This window comes from Xiphophorus couchianus, chromosome 17 (assembly GCF_001444195.1).
Source record: "Xiphophorus couchianus chromosome 17, X_couchianus-1.0, whole genome shotgun sequence".
NCBI classification, from domain to species: Eukaryota; Metazoa; Chordata; class Actinopteri; order Cyprinodontiformes; family Poeciliidae; genus Xiphophorus; species Xiphophorus couchianus.
The window spans coordinates 16598731-16622119 of record NC_040244.1 but is presented as its reverse complement, the minus strand read 5'-3'; the positions used below and the strand labels follow the sequence as shown (position 1 = coordinate 16622119).

Below are 23389 nucleotides of genomic sequence, written 5' to 3'. Positions count from 1 at the left end.
CACCAAAAACACATATTTGTTTATGTTTATTATGAACAAGTTAAAGGTTTTACAAACTTTAAATGGCTTTTGGAACTCTGAGTCTAGACCTTTTAGATCTCTCATTTTTAAAGGATCGACTTTAAGTCAAGTAACCTTTACAGTTAAATCACCATCACTGATATCAACTGGCTGAAAAATGAGGAATGAACTTTGTGATGGCATTCCACTTCCAACATTTCAACTTTGCAGTTTTATTCACTCAATACTGACCTCAAGACTGGTTCATTCACAGACAAATCACAGGTCTATTCCTTTAACAATACCAGTTAATAGGAAAGAACATATTAATATTTTAGAAACCTTGCAATTATAGTTTAATTTAAGATTTTGAAGGTGGGTTGCTTCATCATCAATACATCATCCCAAATGTTTATCTGTATTAATCTTAAAGCTTTAACAGATCAGATCAAATAAGTGATCTTCTTTTAATACCTGATGCTTTATTACCGAATGTGAATTTATATAATAATGAAAATGCATGTTAGCCTCTTATCATTTTCAATCTGAATATAACACACAGCACAAATAAACACTGTAAAATATTTGAAAAACACCTGAGGAGGAGGAATAAAGTGACTTTCATGAGAGAAAGTGATACAGAACGAAAATAAAAGACAAGATGACAAGCAAAGATTAAAGCCTGAGCTTTGTCTGGGAGCAGTCAGGAGGCCACATACACTGCATGACTGAGCAGGATTACAGCAGGTTTCAGAAAGTCACATCAAAGGCTTTCTAACACCTGAAACTCAATGCATTTATTTGACTAATAAAATAAATGGAACAACAAGAAATGAATCCAGCCACAAAATCAGTGAAGCCTCCAGCCTGTCAACAACCAACAGGCTTATGAATGTTTCATTAGCTTGATGCTTGATGTTGTTCAGACCACAAAGCATAGAATTAGATTGAATAGATCTGTCCTTATGGATTGGGAATATTGCCACCAATACACAATCTAAAAAATTTTTTCAATATCAGGACTGATATAGACATCAATATAGATCAGATCAGAGCATCTCTACATTTCGGATGCTATATTAGAGAAACTGGTGAAGTAATGACTACTCAGAACTGCATTTATGATACTGCAAGGATTTCTTGCAGAAAAATTAAAAGTAATAGATTACTTGACAAAAGCTATAGAAGCAACACTGAGGTGTGATGTAAACCCAGATAATAGGAGGAGCTCCCAGCGCCAACACCTGGAGAAACAAAGCTACAGTTTGCTCTGGATCCACATGTGAATAAAATAGCCAGTGTAAACCATAGCAAGGTAAAATATAGTGTTTCAATTTTTCTTTTCATTTTACAACTCAGGTAAAAACACACACCTGTGCTGGTTTGTATGCCACTTGAATCTACAGCGCTGAAACCAAACCAGAAACCTATTTGCACCAAATTATGGGTGAGGAATGCGATGGCATCCAGCAACAGTGTGTGACCATGCTGGTGACCAGCTTGAGGAATGTATGGTGCTACAACACATTAAAGAGGCCAATGTTTGTTCAGCTGGGTAAATTGTTACCATGTCTTGTTTCTTCTAACACCATTAATCATCCAATCAGATTCATCTGTAGATGAAGCAGAGCGGCGTTGGTGGGAAGGTTTTTCATGGCCGCCAGCATAATCTTACTGCTCAACCCACAAATATGTTTTTCCTTACAAATGTGGCTTTACTGAACATTTACTGCCAAAAAGTAATGTTACAATAAAGAAGTAATCACCTAGATAGACTTCCTTTCTTTTTCTGCTGCATTTGCACTGAGGACTCTTTCTGAAAATCTTTTATTTAGAAAAACAACCTAAAATGATCATGACATTTTTTTCAACCATATCAGGTAAGAGTCAGACATCCATTTATTTGCTGTGTGTGTTTCTTTTCTTTAGGCCACAGAGTGTTTTAATCAGCAGAAACGAGACTAAACAGCCTCAGGGGTTTTCCTCCGCTTGTCATCAGAATTTTGAAAATGATGGAGATTTAAAAATTTGCTACAACACAGAAACTGATTATATTCACGAGCAGGCCCCTCCCTGGAGACCTCAGTTGTTTGGCGCAGATACTGTCTCAAAGGAAAGCAGCACAGAAGAAGAATCCTCTCTTTCTCTCTCTCATTAATGCTACTTAATTAAAAGCTTATCTCTTGTTGTTAAGGTGCCAAAAGAACAGACAAGCACAGCTCCGGCTGCTAGCAACGGGACGTGAAAAAGGTCCAGTTTAAACTAAACAGATACACAGAAAGCAGCCGACTGCCAGCTCCAGTCTCACTAGGTAAAGTTTCTACAGTTTTTTTAAGCAGGGGTTCACTAAGCAGGGCTGCTTTCCCCGTTTTCACATCCACCATCACTCAATGTTCACTGCACTGCACAAGATAAATGGCCTCTGTGTCCCTGGTATCCATCTTGTCTAGAAACTATTTGTCTCCATTTCTGTTCTCGGGGTCAAAGACTGCACTAATTAAAACAAAGGAGGGAGATAAAGGAGACAAACAACAACAGAGAAACTTTCCTCAACTCCAACTTTCCTCAACTGACATCATCACTTTGATGTCAGCTCGTAGGAACGTCGTGTGTGAAATTAATCGATGGAATATAAGAACAGCTCAAAGTAGGGTTTCATTAAGGCAGCTCCTAAAGAGGAAAACCTATAAAACAGCAGCAGAATTCTGGTTTATCATCACAAAAAGCAGGTTCTAATAACTAATAAGGTCTTAACCAGACGATGATCCAAAACACACCTCCAAATCTACTCTGGCATTCACGCAAAGGAACAAGTAAAATGTTCTGCAATGGCCATCCCAGTCACCAGACCTGAACATCATTGAACATCTGTGGGATGATTTGAATCCAACTGAACTGGAATTGTTTAGTAAGGAGAAATGGTAGCTCCTCTAGCTCACTAGAAGCTACAGGAAGAGTCTAGAGGTTGTTATTTTTGCAAATGGAGGATCTACTAAATATTAATGTGATTTTTCTGTTGAGGTGCCCAAATTTTTGCACCTGTCAAATGTTTTTCTCTGTGTATTTTGCACATTTTCTATTTAATCCAATAAACCTCATTGTACTGCTGAAATATTACCGAGTCCATCAGTTATTTGATACATCAGACTGAAATATCTGATCCAAATACCCACATACTTGGAAATGAAAATTAATATTATCAGGAGTGCCCAAACTTTTTCATATGATAATCCAAAAGGGCAGTCAATACTCACCGTTGATAACTGGGGTGTATACTACAATGCCAGCTAGGTTAGGGTCAGACACCGTTTTGCCCAGAATGAGTCCTCCGATACTGCAACACACAACATACACAGATTAACTGATGGTGTTATTTTTAACATTAAAAGGGCAAAAAGAAAAATATAAAAGAACAAAAATAGAGAAGAAAAAGTTTTATCATTTGTTGACTAGGAGGTGAATGTGGAATAAATAAAAGATCTGGTCTTCAAAAGATTCTAAAAAGAACTCAACCTTACATGACCTTACACACACAGATATATAATTCAGGTATATCTGTTCAGTTTACATGCTTACTGCTCATATGTACTGTTATCTGCAACAGATTTTCAGTTTATTTACAATCACTGTGTGTGGTTATCTCTCAATCATTAATTAAATCTAAACTTTCCCAAACTGGAAGAGATTAGAAATCAGTTTAAACGCTGAGAGAAGTTCATGGTTGGAACACCTGGTTGCTCTCCAAGCAGGAGAGAAACCTTTTCTCAATAGCAGGAAAACACCGAACCTTTTAAAACATGGTTCAGCTACTGCTGGTAGGGTTCTCCTCCAGAGTAACTGGAACAACAACCTTTCAATAGCCGTCTTTCCATCAACATTTTTTTCTAACGTATTGCATTAGAAAAGGTTGATGAAAATATGAAATACCATAATACTTCTATTTCGCAAAAATGTTTTTCTGCTCGTTTGTGTTTTAATGCACCAAAGGGAAGATGGAAACACATTCTCTGAATATGTTCTGAGGTAATTAACTTTCCCCGCCCAAACCTCCAGAATGGATGGGAGGACTGTCAGCATGCAGTGGCCGGCGAGAGGCACTCTAGGCTGGGATGGGTGTGGAGGAACACTCCCATCCACTGGTGGTCGTGGAGGAATCGGAAAATTTCAAAGTCGAAACCTCTAGCTCCGAGGACGACTCTTTTCATTTATCTGAGATGTGTGAACCATAACCTTTATTTGACCAGGTATGTCTCATTGACATTAAAAATCTATTTCAAAAGAGACTTGGACAAACATGCTAGTAGCAACCTCTGCTTCCTGTTTATTACAGCCATGCGTAGCGTCAACATCTGATGAAATTCCACTTTCCGAGGCCTGGTTGATTTTCTCCAAATGAGTGGATGGAAACAGGCCTAATTCTTTCTTCTTTTTTTTTCTTTTTAGCGACAGTTTGAACGTTTGCTCAAAAGTTGCTTGACAATTAGATGGAAACACAACTGAATCAATCAATTTTACTTGTATAGCACATTTCGACAAAACTGCAGTCCAAAGTGTTTTACATCAGTCATTAGACCCAGGTGTGTTTGGTTAAATGAAGTCACCAATTGGAGCAGTGAAAGTGTCATCGGTCATAGTTTGACTGAAAATCGCTGCGGTCAATTCCTCCCTCTGCAAGAGTGTGGGAGGAGATAGTGCTCAACGTCAGCTGACCTGTTACATTGTTTCACATTCAAAACATGCTTCTTATGGCGAAAAATTATATTCCAATGTCTCGTAGTCAAAAAGTGCCTGATTATGGAAGGCATAGTTGATGTTCATGCAGTCTACTAGTATAGGTGACACTATATGTCCAGTTTGGGAGCCAACAAAAGGAAAGCTGAGATTACAGCAAAGTCGCTCTGGTTTATCTCTTTCCATTTCAACGTGTCAAAGACCAAACTGGACTGGGAAATGTTTATCTGCTTCGGACGCTGCTATCCCCCGCTTTAGTCTTGGCTGGCCACTGTATTCTGCGTCGATGCCTGAGCTCTGTATTCCACACCTAAAGTCATAAATCTTCAGTAACTTCCAGCTGCTTTATTTTCCATTTCTCCCTTTCCCATTTTTCTCGACTCAGTCATGAAAATGGATGCAACCATCGCTAGCTGCAAGCCAGAAACAACTGACTAGAAAAGGAGGTAGGAATGATGATGAATGTTGTGTAATAAAAATCACAGCACAATTTTCTTTCTACTTACTCACACACAGGTTTTGGATCTGCTCCTAACATCTATAATTAATGAGTATTTGTGGCAGGAGGGCTTCTTGCATTACAATGCATTGTTACCGCACAATAAAATTTCAAACAAGTCAAGATGGTAAATAAGGACTCTTTTCTTTACACATACCTTTTATTTTAAGTAGATCTGGTAGAAAAACATATTTCCTGCGAGAAGTTCCACTTTTATTTGTTGTACCAATATCTCCAGTCACTAACCCTGAAGGTAATAGCTGACACAGTGAGACAGCTCTAACCTGGAACCATTTTAGAGAAAATGAAAATTTATTTTAATGTTTAGACTTCATTATAAACCACAGAAATGTCTTTTAACAGTACAAGGAACAAATATATTGTATCAGTAGGAACTGGAGAAAGTTGGTATCAATAGCTGCTTTTCCACTGGCCATATAATTTGACATTGACAATTTGGCATCTCAAAAATAAATGTGTTCAACGGAAACAATTCCTGTTGAATGACAGATTGCCTTAAATAAAGGTAGAACTGGATTCAGAGATTTGTGGAAATTGAAATTACAAATATAAATTCACTTAATAGAAACACAGCAATTTTGAAAAACAACTGTCATTTTTTGATACAAAGTTTTGCCACCTTAACCTTTCTAGGTTAAGGTTGTGTTTTTGGCTGTATTGAAATTGGTTTATTTGCAAAACTACAATGGAAACAGTTTTTTTCGGATCACATGAGTCACATGATCAACATCCTGATGTTACCACTGGTGCAAACCACGAAGAAGACGACGAGGTTGATGGTGCAACATGTTTTTATTAATGACTGAACAAACCTTTTTATGTTTTTTCACTTAATGGAAGCACCGCAGTTGTGTTTTTTGATAAAGTTCTGTGCACATTTATGTAGGCAATGCAGCTTGTGATGTCAAAGTTAAGGACATACTTTGTGTCCTTCCTGTGCCACTCTCTTCCCTAAACTGATAATCTGACTTAGGTAAGCTTTAAATAACATCCATTCATTCTGAATGAACCAACAGATTATTGTTGATATTTCAATAACCAACCAAGGTGGTGATATGCCCTGCTAGTATTAGTGTTTTCTGCATCTCCCTCGCAAAAAAGCGTGAAAGGCTGAGTTGAATTACATGCGCCGAGTGAGAAGAAGAAAATGCTGCAGAGCAGGAGAGATGTTTCCCTCCTATGGGCTTTATTTGTAAGGAGCCAGGCTCAAGGGGAACGGAGGGCGTGAGCGCTCACTGCTGCAATTTGTTTAAGGGAATGCGTCATCCAACAAAGCAGATGCTGGGAGAAGCATAAACAGGATACAGTGACTAGCAAAAGAATTCATAACAACAAACCGAAGTGTGTTCCAGTAGAATTGGGTGTGTAAAAATCAGCCTGAAGTAGCAGAAGTAAATTCAGAGTTTTTTAGAGCTATAGCAGCTTCACATAACTAGCAGCTGATATTTTCACTCTCGCTTTACAAAACAACTCAAGCTCAGTCAGACAGGATGGAGAGCATCTGTGAACATCAGTCTTCCAATAGTTGCAAGATTCTCACACCCTGATAACTCACTAGAGGTCACTAATGATCCCAGATGAGTCAAGGCTGCAGTGTAGGTGTTGGAAAGATGAAACCCTACCTAGCGTTGGTCCATCACATGAAATCCACACAAGATCACATAAATGACACTTAGAGAAGTATCAACATAACACACTCCTGAGAAGTATCAACATAACACACACCTGCTGATGACCATGGCGGTGATGACTGGCTCCCATCCGGAGTACAGCAGCGTGCGGCTGGCCGGGTGCTTGGAGGAAATGATGATCCACAGAGGAGTCAGACACATAAAGAAGGCGCAAACCAACGATGATACGTAAGGATAGGAGTCTGGGGAGGGAGCAGGAGAAAGATGCTGAAAATACATTTCTTTAGCTCCCATGGAGAGCATTTATTATTACAAGTTTGCATAAGTTATTCTAATTGTAGAATGCCTTGTTTCCACTGAGTGGTACGGCACGGGTCGGTGGAGTTCGTTTCATTGTGAAAGCGGCCCATACAACAGACCCATACCGACCCGTATCATCGTACAGTACTGGTGGTGGAAATGCTCTACTGAATACGTCGGACGATACCATATATCATACCAAACCACTCCTACCAATGTCCTAAGTGATCCTGCTAATTCTGCCTAGATAGCCAAGATAACAAATAAATTACCAATGAGGATGAATTATCTATGTCTGTGCAAAAAATAAAATGCAAAGATCAAACACACAGTAACAAAGTTAATATTTCATTTTTCCATTTCTGAGTTGTGGTTTTCTGCATAAATAGAACCATGAACGATGCCTTCCGTCTGCCGTGCCCCCTTCCCCAAAAAATCATAAAGAAGAAATCCATTTAAATTCTGGGGTAGTGTGTAAAATAAGTTTCCCTAATCTCAGCAGTAGGTAGGTGGTGCCAACACTACATTGCTATGCAGAGAAACAATGAAAACTAGCTCCAGGACCAAATGATAGGTCATACTTATTTTTTATCTGGTACGCTCTAATGTTGCCCGGGGCATCAAAACCACCACTGAATGTCAGACTGTACTTTAACTCCTTTCATTAGGACCAGCAAGCATATAAAAATATATACTGTATATAAAACAAGCAGATTTTAATATCTCAGGAAATTAAATTCATAGATTAAGTCAAATATTTTTCTGAAGTTAATTTCAGTGTCTCAGAAAAAATGAATATTGGACCTTAGGAACCCATGGTGTTGCACCCTAATCAGGGAATTAACTCCAAACACCTGCAAAGGTTTCCTGAGTCTCTAACAGTCTGGGTCAGAACTCTTACAAACAAGATTTAATCATAAAAACATCATTGTATGTTATTAACACTTTATGTAGCAGGTTAAAAAAAGCAGTACATAATTATGATGCAAAGAAAATGATTCACCTCTAAACTGAATTTAATAAGTTCAGTTTTGAACAGAACTTGTAAATGAACTAAACTCACTGCCTGACAGACCACATTCGAACAAACAGGAAAATAAGAAACCGAGCGCTTTATTTCATCACAATTTAACTTTAATCTACAAAGATTAAGCTTTTGTGAATTTTGCTTTGCTTTTCTATGACTTTAAACTTGATGTTTAATGCTCCATTTATTTTGACTACGCGTAAGCCATTTTGCAAGGATGAATGGGCAAACTGGTAGAGATATGACCCAAACAATCCCCCAAAAACACATGCATCATTTTGCTTCACCATACATTTGCAAGGCACTGCATACACACACGCACACACACACAGTGCATCATAATATTTTGTAGAACTATACAGTTTTCTGCATGTGCAGAATTTCAACTTCCATGTGTTGCGGTAGCCTCAACAACAGCAACTGCCATAAATAAACCTATCAGGAGTCGTCTGAATCCCTGCAGCTGTCATGGCCGTCGCCGTGGCGACATTTGGTACTCGGCTGACTGCATCCAAAGTTAGAAGTTCTGCAGACATATTTTGATGTGAATTTAACAGAAAGTATCTGTGTGACTGGAGTGAAGAACAACAGGGCTCCTGTTTGCAGTCTCACTGCACAGCTGCACAGTCCCAGAACTATTTAAAATTAAGCTCCAAATATTTAATCGTTTCTTTTATTAATAATTTCACACATTTCTATGACTGGATGAAACTTGACAGAGGTTCTAATGTATCGGGTAAACAGCTTTATTTGAGAGCCTAAGGCAGGATGGTGAATCAGAATGCATCTTTCTGGATCGGGTCTGCTGGAGCAGAGACATCAAAAACATGCCACAGAATAAGTCAGGAGGGCCCCCTACTGGCTGACTGAGGGAAGTGTCTAATTACGCATCGAGAGAGAGGGGGGAATCATGGTCTAGCAGAGTTAAGCAACTTTTTAAGATATGAATGATTTTATTCCAGGGTGTTTTAGTACTACAAACTATTAAAGCTTATCATACTCCTACGTTCACAGGTAGAAGTATTATTAGTATCAACATCTAGCAATGCATTAGATGTTTGAAAAAAACTGTTTTTAAAACCTCAGAGTTCAGACATGTATAATCAGAAATTATTGTTATTCACCGTTTTAAAGTTCCAGAGTTCAAAACCTTTATTTGGTTTGCTGGGTGCCTCAGTTTGCAGAGGGTTGATCTGGTTTCAGGTCATTTTTTGCATGTCTTCCCCTTCTCTCTCTCTACCCTACTTCTTGTCAGACTTATCATTTCAATATTTATTAGTATTTAACTTTACGATGCAATAGCAGAGGCATCCTTAAGGCATCTGCATCTTGAATAAATGGATGATGTAGATCACTGAGCTTTGCATATTTTCAACAGATGTTTATGTCAGTGGTAACTTCATAATAAGGCCATTTAATTTTTTACTAAACCTTTCAGTTTGTTCTGTCTTGATTCTATAAAAATGAAATGGTGGAATCTGCAGTGTATGTTTTTGTACATTCTGGGTTTGATTTAAATCATCCTAATACCTGGTAACAAACATGATGTCCTCTTAATGAGGGTGCTGTGTTGAATTATTTTAAACCTGTGATAACTTTTACTGGAATTATCCTGGACAATATGAAATGGGCCTGTCTGTTTGAATTTATTTATAAAACCTTAATTCATTATGTGGAATCATTTGGGAGCATTTGAAATGCTTTTCTGGAATTAGCACTCCCTCAGAATGAGGAAAACATAAAACCCAAAATATAAACACTTAAAGGAAAACACAGCTGCTCCCTGCTAATAGTCATGTAATTTTGACTGTGGCTGTGAAAGCTTCATAAACACAGTAGTTAGCTACAGACCCAGACATTTGTAGAGGCCTTGGCTTATCCAGGCCAGAGTTATGAGGTCACCAAACAGGCTGCAGTGGGTGTGGCCACATTGTCCGGGTTGATGCCAGTCTTTTCTGAATCTACAATTTTTTTAACCGATTGCAGATTTTAAAAAAACAAAAAAACATAGTTTGAATCATTGGGGACAAAAATGGGACTCCAAATTTTCAAAAAAATATTGATAAATGCTCTGAAATGTCTCGTCTGATGAAACCGCCATCATGTATTGTCTTGTTTCGTAAGCTGGATGCATCATTACACCGTTGGTGTGGGAGTAATTGGTGTTTATACAACCACAAACAAATTTACATGAATAAAAATGTCAATCCTAATGAGGATGGGTGGAGTATTTAACTATTCTCTGAAATCACCTGGAATTGTTTTATTTAACAGCTTGTCAAAGACTTCTGAAGCCTGCATGGATCAATGGGAAAGCTGCATATTATCTCATTTAAAAGCTGACTAAAATACAGACAGGACTCATAAACAAACTAAACTGAAAAATTAAACAATTAGTTTCCAACCATTAGACTTTTAAAGGAAAACACAGCTGCTCCCTGCTAATAGTCATGTAATTTTGACTGTGGCTGTGAAAGCTTCATAAACACAGTAGTTAGCTACAGACCCAGACATTTGTAGAGGCCTTGGCTTATCCAGGCCAGGATGGCCAGAGTTATGAGGTCACCAAAACTGGCAGCGATGGGTGTGGCTACGTTGTCCGGGTTGATGCCGGTCTTTTTCGACCCCACAATTACCCCGACCATGAGGATACCTAAACACAATGAGAAAATGGCAGGGAACTTTAGCAGTGGTCATTACTAACATGACTTTAAGCTGATCATTATAGAGCAAGAAAATATAGGGAGTCACTGGAGAAGTGTCAAATAGGGTGGAAATGTTTGCTGCAGCCATATAGAATAAGAGGAGAAATTAAGTCAAATTAAGAAATGAAGTTAAATTAACAGAAAAAAACCTTCTGTTTCCACTTCCAGAGGGGCTTGGAAGAGGAAACTTGATCTTCGGGGAGGGAGATTTTATTTTAACAAGTAAACATTTCAGTTTCCCAATGGATAAAGATGAAACCCCAAAGCATTTTAAAAAAAAGTAAAAAATCAAAAAAAAGGAAAAGGGGAATGAAAAGAATAACAAAATGGGGAAAAATAAGTGGAGAGAAAAATAGGAGGAAAAGAGGAAAAAAATTAAAAGCAAAAAAAGTAGAAAGAAAAAAGGTGAAAAAGCAAAAAAAGAGGAAGAAAAAGAAAGACAAGTGGGGAAAAAAGAACTAAAGGGAAAAAAACAAAGAGTTTTTTCTCCTGAGTAAAGAAAAACTAACCCTGAAATGTTGGTAGCAAATTATATCCACAGAGAGGAGAGTATTTTTTAAGGAAGAAGTGGAGCTGAGCTCCAGTTGTGACAGTTTATGATAAGAGTGTTTACCCTGCAGCAGGGAGGCTATGAAGGCCGTGGCCACGCTGCTTGAGCAGAGCAAAACAGCATGGCTCATCTGAAACTTCCCCTCTGGGATCCAACCGAGCACGACGGCTGCTACAGCTGCCAGGAACCCCACCACTGTGGCCTGGACCTGGAAACACACACAGGGGTTTCACTTGATTGTTAAAATAAATAAAAAAAATTTAAAAAGACAAGTCGACATGTTGAAGAAGCACAGCATTACATCTGAGTATAATCTGCCATAGTCATTTCTGATGTTATTCCACAACGAGGTAGACAAACAGCCCGTCATCCTGCGGTGACGTAGCTGTGTGTTCCTGTGTGTTTAGCAGTGTGTGGGTGGATGATCAGCAGCAGTCACATGAAAACTCATCATCACCTACTGTCAGCTGCAGCTCATGAGAAGGTAAAAAAGCCTCAAAACAGCCCAGGCCTCATTCCTCTACAATAAATTACATCACAGTAAAGACCGAAGTTTTTCTTCCAACCTTATTTACAGCTTATTGTGTTAAAATATCCTTAAATGTGAATATGAAGAAACCAAGAATTTGATTGACTGATGAGGATAATAAAACCTGGAATTGTAGAAGCAGAGCAAGATACCTCTTCAATTGTTTTACACCATTTCTCACGTTGCTGTAACAATCTTCAGAGTATTTTATTGGGATTTTATACAATGGACCAACAAAGTAGCTTATTGTTTTTACATAATTCATTGTTTTAAAAAAAATATTCTGTGAAGGCTCACCCAAAGTAATCCATCCACCGAAGCCTGAATGTTGCCTTTGTGTTAGCACCAAACTGACCATGCCTTAATGCCTTGAAGGATGTTTATAATGGGTTTTTTATTATTATTTCACATAATTTCTTTTAAATGCATAAATTATTTTTGTATTTTTTTTTTATGTGAATTTTATTTTGTATGCCTGCTGGTTTGAACATCATTTTAAAGACGCAGCTCGAACAAAAATGTCTCATAATTTCAAATATGGATGGAGAACAAACAGCATCACAGAACCCTCCTTCCCCCGCAAAAAAACAAAAAAAACTGACAAATTTAAAAACCATGAGCCTTTTTGTGTTTGCTTAACGCATAAAATCCCAATGATAATCCCAAAGTTAAACTGTGAACATGTACTGGGTGCTAATACTTTTACAGGGTGCTGGATGGGAGCCGGCTGGGTGATTACCTGCTTCAGTGCCAGGTTGCCGATGATTAGGTTCCACTTCTCTATGGGAGAGTCCATCTTCCCTACATTTACCTACAGAGTGATAGAGAGATAATAAACAGTAGTGCAATGCTGAAATTGTCCTTATCAGCATGACCAGAAGGGGTTAAATGTGCTTTTAGAGGAGCTGCAGAGGGTATTTGATCTGACTGAACTCTGCTTGTTGTTGACACAGTGCTGTGAAGTTGGAGCTCCTCCATGCAGGGAGCTGGGGGCCAAAGAGGGAGGGGCCCAGCAACTGGAACCCCAACAAAGACCCAGTTCTGCTCTGTCTTTTCTTTATTCAGCTTCCAGCTCTGTTCAGATTGAGAAGTGAAAAAACCAACGGCTTAAAATACCTCTCTACCTCCATGTGAACAGAACAGGAAGTGTGTTCCAACCTGACCCTTCCAGAAGGATGTTAGGATCAGAACGGTTCTCCTCCAGGTTTTACAGATGTTCCAGCAGCTTGACTCTCACATGAACTAATCTTAACCAAAGTGGTGAAAAATGGCACACTTTATGTGCAAACTGATCACAGAACTAGAGAGCAGGATCTTCAGCAAGCTGATTGCCATTAGGCACAGGTGACCTTTAAACGTGGGTGGAATTTAACTTTAACCATGACATTTTGTGATATTATTGCAAAAATGCTAAAAGTGAAGATAAACTATTTAAAATTACTTTGCATCCATTTTTTGGTAAATGTGTCTGCGGGTCACAGTACCTACTTGTGTGCAGGTGACATCATTCAAGAGTTTTGAACTGATATGAAGCTGTATTGCACTTTCAAAATAAAAGCATGTGAATTAAAAGATTTCCAAGTAATTTTTTTTCCCTCTACAGTGTAATTTTTTTTATTTTTGTCTCCCATACTGGGTGGGACGTGTCTCCCCCTCTCACGTCCCCAGTTCCTACTCCTATCTATCAGTGTGTAATGATAATTGAGACAATAAATACTCAGACCTAGTACTGGTATCAAGTCATACAAAGTATTAAAATGCTCAAAAACTGCACACTGTGGTCAGCTGACTCATAGAATCCTTTTGTGATTCTGCCAGCTGAAAACAGCCACACCGTGGAAACTAAAGGAATGCCAAGAAATGATAATGTTGGAAGGCTGCTGTGAACAACAAGCAGATCTTGTTGAACAGCTTTGTTTGAATGCTGGTTCCTGCCAGTACCATGATGCTGTGGTATTTTTTTTCTGAAGGTTATCCAACCAGCACATTCTGACAGTAGCATTTGCATCATAGAGACAGAAATACAAAATGAGCTTATGGAGGGACTCACAGCTGTGGACAGCCTGGAGGCCAGAGTCATCTCCAGGTTCCCCTTCAGGCCCAGCAGAGCAGGAACCAGGATGAAGATCTCTGTGATGAACCGGAAGGCCTCCCAGTGCTGCGGACACATTGGAAACAACATCTGACCTCTTATCACGCAACCTAATTTGACATTTAAAGATAAAAGCCTTGGTGACATTCAGATAAGAGTCCACAACTCTCCCTGTTGAGTCAACAAAGAGATCAGCTACACCGACCTGGAAACCTTAGAAAACAGAGAACTGATAGTAGAACAGAGAAAGTTTAGATATTGGTCAAACAATCTCTTGGACAGATTTTTTTTTGTTTGTTTGTTTCTGTATTTCTTTATCAGCTGTAGTGACCGTGACCGATCCGGTCCGCTCAGCTAAACCCGCCAGGGTAAAGGAGGGCTCAACATGATGATCCAGGTTACATCGAAGCATTCTCTTGTCTCTTTTTTCTTGTCTCTTGAAGCATTCTCTAATAAATATGCTGCCATTTAAAACAGTTCTGTTTCCCAATTGGGCTTTAAATCAAATTTCAAAGAGGATCAGAAAACTACAAGGACGCAAAACTAACACAGATACAGTAAACCAAATCTACCAGAACCTGCTCTGTGGCGACCAGAAATCTGCTCGTCTGGTTCCTTCATCTTCCTCATGCTGTTTGTTCTCTAATCAGTCACTACAGTTTTTTTTTTGTTTTTTTTGGGGGGGAGGTTGCAGAAATTGGTGCAATTTTTTTTTTTTAAATCAACAGATCCCTCATACAGTTGTGAGTTTATTGCAAATTTTACTGCAATAAACTCACAATTAAGTGACTGCTACCTCCCACTTTCAGGTGGCAGTGTTTCTGAATTCTACTTCAAGTTATAGTCCATGATAGAATAAATATGCTTGCATGTCCAATCGGTCTTCTTTTTTCTAACTTATCATTTTCTTCTATATCTAGGTATTTGGAACATGGAAAAGCTCCTGTAATCTGGATCAAACTTCCAGAAAACTGAAAAACTGTTGAAACACTGAGTTCCTTTACATCAATAAAGGCTAAAAGCTGCCTTTGATTCATAATAATTAAAATTAATATATTTGATGATTTTGATGATGGCATTTGACAAAATATAATGTTTATTGATGTTTCAAAATTGGTTACCGCATTATGTTTTTGTACAGCAAAGAACTCTGAACTGCCTTGCTGATGAAATACGCTGCACAAATAAACCTGACAGCAGTTTACGAAGGAAAAATATCAAAAACATCCTTGCAAAAATTCCTGAAGAAGAGCCACAAAATCAGTGATTTAAATCACACAAAACAAGACAAAAACACAAACAGATTATCTGCATTAATAATGAGATTAAATCACCTACAGACAGCCTTTTTACTAATTAGGAGATTTATGATTTCCTTTTTTGCACTTTGGGGATTTTCAAAATAAAGGGTGATGAATATAAAAGCATGCCACACTTTTCAGAACCTCTTTTTAAAATAATGTATCCTTTCTGCTCCGTGCTCAAAGCAGAGTTTATTCCAGTGATGACTGCATGGCCTTCACAGTGCAGAGTTAATGCAGCTGAACATCAGCTCCACAGCCAGACGTTATTTGATAACCATAGATGAGCCTTTAATCCCAGTCGGTTCAGATGGGATCTTTACTGGTTTCACACCAGCTTACCTGAACAATATCCAGCACCATTCCAGCTGACACCGTTCCAAAGCCAGCCAAGAGAAAAGGCACCAGTATCTGCAAAGCCATGGCCAGCGGTGATTCCTTGGGCATATTGGACCCCTCTTCCCCCAGCGCCTCTACCGTATCCTCCTCTACCTCCTTGTCACTGGCGTCGTCCCCGGAGAGTCTCCACTCTGCCAGCATGGGCTCTGTCTCAGCGCAGCCCCCTTCTCCACAGTCCGACAGAGTTATGGAGGAGCGGGAGGCCCGCTCCACGATCCGCCGGCCCTCCATGTGAGTCGCCTCCTGTCTGTAGCCGTTCTGCAGCGAGCCGGCCTCGGGTTTCGCCCCCAGGTCCACCATGGCTAATCGATCCTCCTGCAGCTTGGTGTAGCCAGTGGGAACCATGGTCTGAAAAATGGAGCCGATGCGCATCGGGGCCACGGGTTTCAGGGAGAGAGCGCTCCATCCGCCAGCCGCCCCACTCATCCGCACCGCCAGGCTAGAGCCCAGTGAGTCCCCCAAGGCTCCGCCCAGGTTCTTCATGCTCATGGTGACGGCTTCTAGGACCGCAGAGGCTCATCTCTTCTCATCCAGACTGACGGCGGACTCAGCACAACGACGACACAGAGGTTCACGCAGGCTAACGGGGAGTGGCCTTGTTAATACTGGCTTCTGGAAGGCATCACTGGAGGGAAACAGGAGAACAGGCAAATGTCAAACATGAGCAAAATAACCAGAGTACAATAAAAACCTCCTGCTCACACTTACTGTTGGTCACTGACTAACACAATACTGCTGCTACCTCTGCCCCTGATTCCTATAGAATAACAGGTAATGGAAGGATGCAGGTTCACTTAGTTTTCTTCAGTAACTGATGACATGGTTTAATGTGTCATATATTGTTGTTCCTCTAAAACTGATGTTCATCTCCTTTTAAAATTATATCCTGATATGTAAACACTGAGTGAAATGTTACTGTAAATAAAAGCTAAATATATATTATAATAAGCAATGCCACATCAAGACCGCAGCGATGTTTCAGCGAATTATTAAGGAATCTGAGGAACTTTCAATCACTTTTAAAACTACAGTAGGTGCTGGACTATGCAGTGCCTGCAAAAGTATATTAAATTAGAACTACAAGCATCAATGCATTCTATTTGAATTTTATGTAAGAAATCAACAAAAAGTAGCAAATAATCATGAAGGGAATTAAAAGTTATATAGTTTCAAACTATTTTTTTAGCAAAAAAATAATAATCATCTGAAAAGTGTGATATGCGTATTAATTTAATAACCTTAAATAATACAATTCAGTATAACCAACTCCCGTTAAAGATTACTTACGGAAATGGGAGGAAAAAAATGGCACAACTTTAAATCTATGGAGAAATGGTCCTAAACCCAAACTGACGGGCAGAGTTGAAAGAAAGGATTGGAAGGTTGATATTCACTGATGTCCTAAAAATCAGTCTGAGCTGAAGCTGGAAAACCATGAATCCTTATGCTTCCGCCTCCCAGTGCTGCTTTATTATGCTGCGCAGAAGCTTAAATAAAGGTTAAAGTTCAAGGGATATGACTATGAGCAGGAAATGCTGTTTAATCAGATAAATAGCAGACACTTCGTTGCATCTTATTTAAGACTTCCTCTTTAGTACTTTCGAGGGCTGACAACTTCTACAAACAGGATTTCAGAGAGCACGGGAAACACCAAAAACTAACACTACTCCTTTAGTTAGACTGTGTCCTTATATTCCAAACAGCCTTATGGATTTTTTTTTTTTTTTTGACAATTTACTTATCAATAATGACAAAGGAAATAACCAGTTATAGCCGTCGGAAGTGCCTCTAAATCATCCATTAGTTTCAGTTGACCACCTTAGTAGCAACTTTCCTTTAAAAAGGGTGGATAAAAGCTGCCAGCTGTGGTCTATATTAGCAAAACATCTTCGGAAGCTGTAAGCTAGCTGTGCAGGAATGAAAACAGTTGGGAAGCTGCTCGCGACACCTTCCGCGTGAACCACTAAACTGCTTCACAAAACTTGTCCCGACAAAATATCAATAAAATATTCCAATATCTACAGTTTTGTTAGTTTTTCTTTTTCTCCAAGGAATTACCTGTTCGTCAGAAAGGATTTTCGACCCGGAGGAGAGATGCCAGTTTTACGTGACAGCCAACCAGCCAGCCGCGTCAGAGGAAAAAAATGCCAACAAAGATCGTCAATGAAAACCGATGGAGACTCCGTTTGAAAATGACGGAACTAGTCGCAGAAGCTACGTTAAGCGTGTTGACAAGGTACATAAACTTCACAACGACAGCAGTGAGGTAGGGAGTATATGGAGTGAAAATAGTGTCAAAAAGATTTGTGTGTGCGTAAAATGATTTGTGCGTGCGTAACAGGATTTGTGCGTGCGTAACAGGTGATTTGTGTGTACTTTTTCAACATGTATTTTATTTTTAAGGTTTACAAATCCTGTTACGCACGCACAAATCATTTTACGCACGCACAAATCTTTTTGACACTATTTTCACTCCATAGAGGTAGGCGACGTCAAGGATTAGCTCTATCTGTCCTGTTTGCAGTGCTGATGGATATGTAGATAGATGAGGTGATAATAGAGTACTAAACAAGTTTTTTAAAAATGCAAAAAAACAAAAACTTTTTTATGATTGTCCCATTAACATAAATATGCTCAGCTACACAGTTTTTTTTGTAGAAACTCTTTTTTAATTTAGCTGTCAGTTATGCTATATAAAAAAAAAAGATTATTGCTCGTTTGTTATGTGCAAATTTACCAGGTGGATGACTACAGTTTATATAAGATTTTTAACTTCTTCCAATATGATGCTTTAGTAGCATTCTGTTTCTTTTCTTTTTATTTCAGTTTCACAATGCCTGACCTGTCAAAGCTAAACAAGTTAATGCTACACTGCACAGAGATTATTTAAAACATAAAATTTCTCAAACTTTTACTCTAGAAGAATCTTAAGCTTGCCATTTAAAGATAAAGAACTACAATAATATCTGAAGTAAAAAAAGATCAGAGTCATACCTCTTACCATACAGTCTCTCTTAGCCAGACCAAACAAAAAGTGCCACACAGCTATTTGGATTGTAGTACGGCAGGGGAAAAGACGTAGTGCACGTTGTTAAGAGAAAAACAAACAAACCGACAAATATTAAAATTGATCTAAATATGAAGAAGCTTAATAAGAGCTTTATTAATTTTTTTTCAAGTAGATTCTGAAATCAATTTTTGAATATAGATTTGTTTTAGCTTCAGGAGTCTTCCTAAACACTAGGTGGTGCTAAACAAATATAAGTGTGGTGATGTCCGGCAGTGATGGGATTTTCGGCTCCTTTTCGAGATGCGGCTCTAATGGCTCTTCTTACTGTGGAGAGCCGACTCTTTCGGCTCCCAAACGGCTCCCCATATATATTTTTGACATTATTAATTAATTAATAGCTTAAACCTAATTTTATAATATTTTGTTCCATTATTGACATTGTTAAGCACTTACGATGAGTAAAAATGCCACATAACAATGCTTCATAAACCTTTTATTATAACCAATTAAATTATCACAAAATAGCACCACTTCCACAAAAATAACTTAAAATAAATTAAACAGTTAAATATAAATACAAACACCCACCACAATACGAAAAAGTATCAAAGCAGCTTCATAACAGAAAAGGTGCCACAATACAAATATCAAATAATATTCAGTGTTATTTATGTGTGATTGGTCAGATGTGTGGAGCACACGCTTGACATGAGGGCAGTGGACCGACCGAGGGGAAAAAAACTCTCCGCTCTAGCAGAAGAGCAAAACGGGCAAGGAGATCGAGAAAGGGGAAGAAAGGGGGGGGAGAGACAGCGAGGCACCGCAGGACAAAAAAAAACCGATGTGGGGAAAAACTATCGGCTCTGGCACTTGCAGAGCACAAGCACAACGACAGGGAGGCGGAGAGACAGCGATATACTGTAGAAAAAAACCCGGCTCCCAAATAGGATCCTAAAACGGCTCCCATTGTGGAGCTGGTTCCAATCGTTCACTTCAAAGAGCCGGCTCTTAGAGCCGGATCGTTAGCGACCGACACATCACAAATGTCCGGAAATCGTAGCCAGGTGTTAGCTACATGTGTTGCACATGCCGAGTTAAACTCTCCTTCCAACATGGACCTAAACACGAAGAAAACTATTTCCCAGTCTTTACTGTCTTGTGGAAACGGTGGAGGTATGAATGTTTTCTTCACTATTTATGAATTACTGGATGTTGAATAATAACAATGAAGGATATTTCTATTCTGTAAAACACCGTTTACTGTGAGAAGCTAATCTAACGGTGTACCGGCCTTTTCAGGCATAGGGTCAACAGCGTTAAAAACATGTTTTAAGAAATTGTTCTCAGCGTTATCTAAGGGCTATAAGTAAACAGCAGGTGTTGTTTTCTCATGTTTTGGTGGGCGCTAACTGCGGAAGCAATAGTTTCGACAACGTCCTTTTATCATAGATATAATAGAAATAGAAACTCGTGCAGTTTTTCCATGTTTTTCGTGCATGGAAAAACTGCACGAAAACATAAGTCCAGTAAGCTTGTCCTGTTTAATTCCTTAAAACCTGGCTAAACGTTGGCTAGAAATAAAATGTTGTAGTTCTTCAGCCTATTGTTGTTTTCTAAAAGGAGTTATGAGAAATGGTTACAGTTGTGACAGAGCCTCCTGCAGCAGTCTGTATTGCAGTGTATTTGAAGAAGCCTCTGACTGAAGACAGTGGTAAAATGACTGACTGGTGTAGAAAGCAATGTCTTTCTGCTTGGGTTGCATCTGTCCAAGCCGCAGTTGAGAAATGAGCTCATAAGTCTTCCCACTTTGATGAGCTGCCAGCGTTGCTTCCCTAAGTTCACTGCTGATGTTTTTCCATCTGGACATTCTGCATTCTTCAGACCAGCGAACGGCCAAATCTCCTGCATTTATTACAGTGGTCACATTATTTTTGACCAATTAATCAGCGTCTGCCTCCCACTGTAGATGCACCAATCAGGCTTTTACCAGCTACTGATTTTATGGAGCACCAACAATGGGAGTTCTTTGTTTTTGTTGCAAGTCATGAAAAGGAAGAACTGTGATCTCGCAGTAATTGATCATTTAATCTCTGATCAGACTTGATTAATTAATTGCTACATCTTATGTTAATTTTTAATTATTTTTTTAGCTCATTTAGAACCTAATGCTTCCTGCAAAGACCTCTAAAGAAGATCTCTTCATATAATCATTGCTTTTGGACATTTGGGATGAGGGGATATTTTCTGCAGCAGGCTTCCATTTCTCAGTACCTAAATGTACCTAAAAACATCAGCATTTCCACCGTAGCATAAAAAAGAAAGATAAAAGCGATGTTAAAAGTTTCCTCTTCTTCCTTCTGTCTCTGTTTGACCTGCTGCTGTTTTTCCTCCAGGCCTCAGTGAGAAGCTCCTCCTGAAGCCCGGAGCGGGCCGATCCCTGCAGACGGAGCGGGTGCCAAGGAGCAGCGGTGAGACCTCCTCCTGTAACATCTGGCCTTAAGTTTGCCCGTAACATTTACATTCAAACTTTTTCTGCCCTTCAGTTCTGGAGCGCCTGCAGAGCTTCCTGCCTCGGATGGCTGAGGCCAACGAGAAGCTGAAGCAGCAGCTGGAGGAGGCTCCTGAAGGACACTTTGACATCCAGAACGTGGACGAGGCAGAACGGGTCATAGAGATGGTGAGTGTCGCTCAGTATGATCATTTGTGTGTGGGGGGCTGGGGGTGTGTGCGTGTGCGCTACAGCCTTCAGCTGAAGAGTGTTTAAGGTTAAGAGTAGCATTTTATTTGACAGGGTGTGCATAAGACTAACATGACATAACATGTGTTATGAACATGAAGGAGTCTTCATAAATATTTGACTGTTATGTTGTGTCATTGGTAAATAAGGTCACTTTTAATGCAAATTTTAATGCAACTTTGCGTTAAAGGTATTGTTATTTACCTAATGACACTTCATGACTCCTTCATGTTCATAATGGGTGTTATGTCATGTTTGTGATGGTGTCATGTCAGTCGTATGCACATCCCTTCACATAAAGTGTTATCAAGCTTGGACGTAAAACAGCAAATACTGTCCCTGGTTCTGCAGGTTTTCTTCCAGGATTAGTTATGGTTTACAGCTCCATCCTTCTTGTTGTAAACTCTGACTAGCTTTTTTTTAGAAAATCAGGCGGAAAGATAAAAGGTAAGCAAGGAAGAGGAGTAATGTGAGATGCAAAAAGAGCACCTGTCATGTATGGAGTTCATATAGTGTAGAGTGGATGGACATACCTTTCTGTAGTCCCACATACCTGCATTGATTTTTTTATTGATGTTTTTTTGCTATTTATCTAAAATGATTGAATTTTCTGAGACATTCAGTGTTTTCTGTGAGCCAGAAAGCTTCACTTTTTGATTTGCAGAAACAAATTAACCTTTTCCAATATTCTAGTTTGCTGAGCTTCACCTGTAGACCTGTCAGGTTAGTCACCTCCTTCAGAGGGTTATCAACTAGTAAAACGATCAGAAACTCCTGGAAACATTGACATCAGACATACAAATTCCCCCATAATGGTTGACAAAGGCAAATCACTCGTCAGATTAGCGGTGTTCTGCAGACATTAGTGGACGTTCCGTTGTTTTAATGTTCAGATAAAGATCATGTGCTCCTGTCTGTCCAGGATGTAGCTGTGGTGGAGCTGAACGAGTCGGGCAGCGAATCAGAAGAAGAGGAGGAGACGTCTGAGTCTGAGTCTGAGTCTGAGGAAGACGTCGCTGAGATCACAGAGAGGAACCTCAAGCTGCCTGGAAACAGAGGGAACAAAAAGGCCAGCATCCAGGTCCTGGAGCAGGGAGGCGAGTAGGAGAGTGGGCTGCAGAGTTCTGTTGGACGGTTAGAAGAACGCTCCAGAGTACAGAGTGGCAGCTTTTCATCATCCCTATGGGAGTTTTATAAACAGAGTCAGATGAAGGGACTACCTCATCCAGCCTGGCCTTTCACTGATGATCAGTGAGTCCTTCCATGAGTTTAGGCCCAAACCCGCAGGTTCCTAATGTTGTACACTTTCTGCTATCATTTAAGTGCAGAAAGTGCTGTTTCTTTTCTAGAAGCCGTGGGAGTCATGTCATGTAGTGTGTGGCAGACAAGAGATCTGTAATGGGTCTTCATTGAGTTGTTCAAGAGGACTGTCATCAAATCGGAACAAAATCAAGCTTCTTCCATGACTGTATCCGTTCAGAGAACAGGGTCCAGTAGAGAGCCTGTCTGTCGACAGCGTCAGAGGAAACTGGACTATAGAGGATGTGCAGAGGTCATGTAACAACTGGTCACTGGTAAACCTTATGGACGACTGGTTGCGCAAGGTTTACTTCAACTTTGTGCGATTTTATAAGAGAAGTGCTGTTCTACTACAAAAATCAGTGGCAATTTCTGTGGAACACATCTTATGTAAACAATGTTTACATAAGATAATAACAATAACAACAATGCTTTTTCCCCCCAACTTGGTAAATATTATCAAATTAAAGGTTTGATTTTTCCAATTGTTTCAGTTTGACATTTTACTGGCTGCTACCCAAGCTGCCAATAAATGTGGAGGATACTGTAACAAGGTCA

General features: G+C 39.4%; 2 protein-coding genes across 2 annotated transcripts in view; one reads left to right on the top strand and one right to left on the bottom strand.

Annotated features, from left to right (window-relative positions):
- The window catches only part of slc41a2b (solute carrier family 41 member 2b), a 31070-nt gene extending 13093 nt beyond the window's left edge, over positions 1-17977 (bottom strand). Inside the window, exons 1-8 of the mRNA XM_028043895.1 lie at positions 17844-17977; positions 15729-16410; positions 14044-14151; positions 12733-12804; positions 11528-11672; positions 10716-10862; positions 6977-7124; positions 3255-3334 (exon numbers count right to left, since the gene is read on the bottom strand). Coding sequence (XP_027899696.1) covers positions 3255-3334; positions 6977-7124; positions 10716-10862; positions 11528-11672; positions 12733-12804; positions 14044-14151; positions 15729-16274 — 1246 coding nt within the window. The 5' untranslated portion in view covers positions 16275-16410; positions 17844-17977. The remainder of the gene's footprint in view (positions 1-3254; positions 3335-6976; positions 7125-10715; positions 10863-11527; positions 11673-12732; positions 12805-14043; positions 14152-15728; positions 16411-17843) is intronic.
- Positions 17978-19808: 1831 nt separating this feature from the next.
- Positions 19809-23389, top strand: nopchap1 (NOP protein chaperone 1). Its single transcript, XM_028043676.1, has 4 exons — positions 19809-19968; positions 21189-21263; positions 21339-21472; positions 22455-23389. The coding sequence occupies exons 1-4, from the start codon at positions 19839-19841 to the stop codon at positions 22635-22637; spliced, it is 522 nt and encodes a 173-aa protein (XP_027899477.1). The 5' UTR covers positions 19809-19838; the 3' UTR covers positions 22638-23389.